The sequence below is a fragment of the Etheostoma spectabile genome, unplaced genomic scaffold, assembly GCF_008692095.1.
Source record: "Etheostoma spectabile isolate EspeVRDwgs_2016 unplaced genomic scaffold, UIUC_Espe_1.0 scaffold325, whole genome shotgun sequence".
In the NCBI taxonomy this organism is placed as follows: domain Eukaryota; kingdom Metazoa; phylum Chordata; class Actinopteri; order Perciformes; family Percidae; genus Etheostoma; species Etheostoma spectabile.
This window is the reverse complement of record NW_022605585.1, coordinates 190,707-192,364: the sequence shown is the minus strand read 5'-3', so window position 1 is coordinate 192,364 and position 1,658 is coordinate 190,707. Positions and strand designations below refer to the sequence as shown.

At 48.0% G+C, this 1,658-nt stretch overlaps 2 protein-coding genes across 2 annotated transcripts in view; one reads left to right on the top strand and one right to left on the bottom strand.

Moving 5' to 3' along the window:
* LOC116686198 (set1/Ash2 histone methyltransferase complex subunit ASH2) overlaps positions 1-1,044 on the top strand; it is a 38,030-nt gene extending 36,986 nt beyond the window's left edge. The window contains exon 19 of the mRNA XM_032511176.1: positions 1,033-1,044. The gene's annotated coding sequence lies outside the window, so the exon portion shown is untranslated. The remainder of the gene's footprint in view (positions 1-1,032) is intronic.
* LOC116686201 (G protein-coupled receptor kinase 5) overlaps positions 1-1,658 on the bottom strand; it is a 26,130-nt gene that overhangs the window by 14,376 nt on the left and 10,096 nt on the right. Inside the window, exon 8 of the mRNA XM_032511184.1 lies at positions 282-422. Coding sequence (XP_032367075.1) covers positions 282-422 — 141 coding nt within the window. The remainder of the gene's footprint in view (positions 1-281; positions 423-1,658) is intronic.

Genomic DNA, 1,658 nt, shown 5'->3' with positions numbered 1-1,658 from the left:
TGTAAAGTGTCTCCAGATAACTCTTGTTATGAATTGATACCATAAATAAAATTGAATTATAACGTGTTAACGAATAATTTCCATTTCACTACATAGTACTGTGTATGTACAGTATGTACTGTATGTAAGACAGTATTTGTTAATGGGATGGTTTTGGTCTTTTTACTGGATTTGTTGTCACTAGTGAACTGATAGTACATCACCAACATGTCTTATAACATGTGATCTTACCAGCTGTTGGGAATCCGAAGGGTTAAACAGTAACTGTTGTGTAATCTCACCACGAATCGACTGTCCAGCCCTTCCAGGATCTCTTTCTCGTTGAGAGCCATGGCTTCTCCTCTCCTCTTCTTCACGTGAGTCTTCTCCAGCTTTTTGCAGGCGTACATCATCCCCGTGGCTCGCATCTGGCACGCCCACACCTGCAAACAGAGCCCACTATGGTCAGAGGAGTGTGGCACCTTTTATCTTTTAGCGCTTGTGTTGTCCTTCGTGTCACGGAGGACTTGTTAAGTTCATTTATGTTTTGTGTGTTAGCGTGGCGCTGTGCTTGGGGGGGCCCCGGGGCCTTTTTCATTTCATGTCAACCGCCGTCGTGGCCTCGCCCTTCGGCTCTCGGAGACCCGTGTTTATTTGTATGCGATTACACGTATGTTTCACTACTCATGTCTCGTCCATCGGGTCCCAGGGACCCCAGAGGACAGGATGTGGGTAGTGGGAAGTGTGTTCGAGTGCAGGACTGATATCTGGGACCCTGGAGGACGAGACCACGGTAGCATGAAAGTACGATTGAATACAGGACTGATATCTGGGACCCTGGAGAACGAGATTAGGCTCTTGAGATACATGTTCAAGTGCAGGAAGGGTCTCTGGGACCCTGGAGGACTAGATGAGGCTATTGGGATACATGTTTGAGTCCAGGACGGGTCTCTGGGACCCTGGAGGACTAGATAAGGCTCTTGAGATACATGTTTGAGTGCAGGACGGGTCTCTGGGACCCCGGAGGACGAGACCACGGTAGCAGGAAAGTACGCTTGAATACAGGAGAGTCTCTGGGATCCGAAGGACAACACAAGGGTTAAGATTTTTGTCGGTATCAACATAGTTGATATATTTTCAGCCATGTCGGAGTTCTGAGGACTATGGTTACCTGGTCCTCAGATCTCTGCAGGGTAGATCCAGACAGCTAGCTAGACTATCTGTCCAATCTGAGGACTATGGTTACCTGGTCCTCAAATCTCTGCAGGGTAAATCCAGACGCTAGCTAGACTATCTGTCCAATCTGAGGACTATGGTTACCTGCGTCTCAAGGTCTCTGCAGGGTAGAATCCAGACAGCTTAGCGACTATTGTCCAATGTGAGGACTATGGTTACTGGTCCTCAGCTCTCGGCGGGTAAATCAAGACAGCTAGACTAGGACTATCTGCCAATCGGAGGGACCTATGGTACCTGGTCATCAGATCGCTGCGGGGGATAAATCCAGACCGCTAGCTTAGCTATTGTCCAATCAGAGTTTTCTGTTGACGACTAAAACTACTTTTGAACGTGCACACGTTCCAACAAAACTAGGTCCTTCCAAGACTGTTTTGTAGCGGCACCGTGGCTCCGTCCGGGCCATGATGATTGGTTGAAAGAAATGCCAATAAACCAGAGCACGT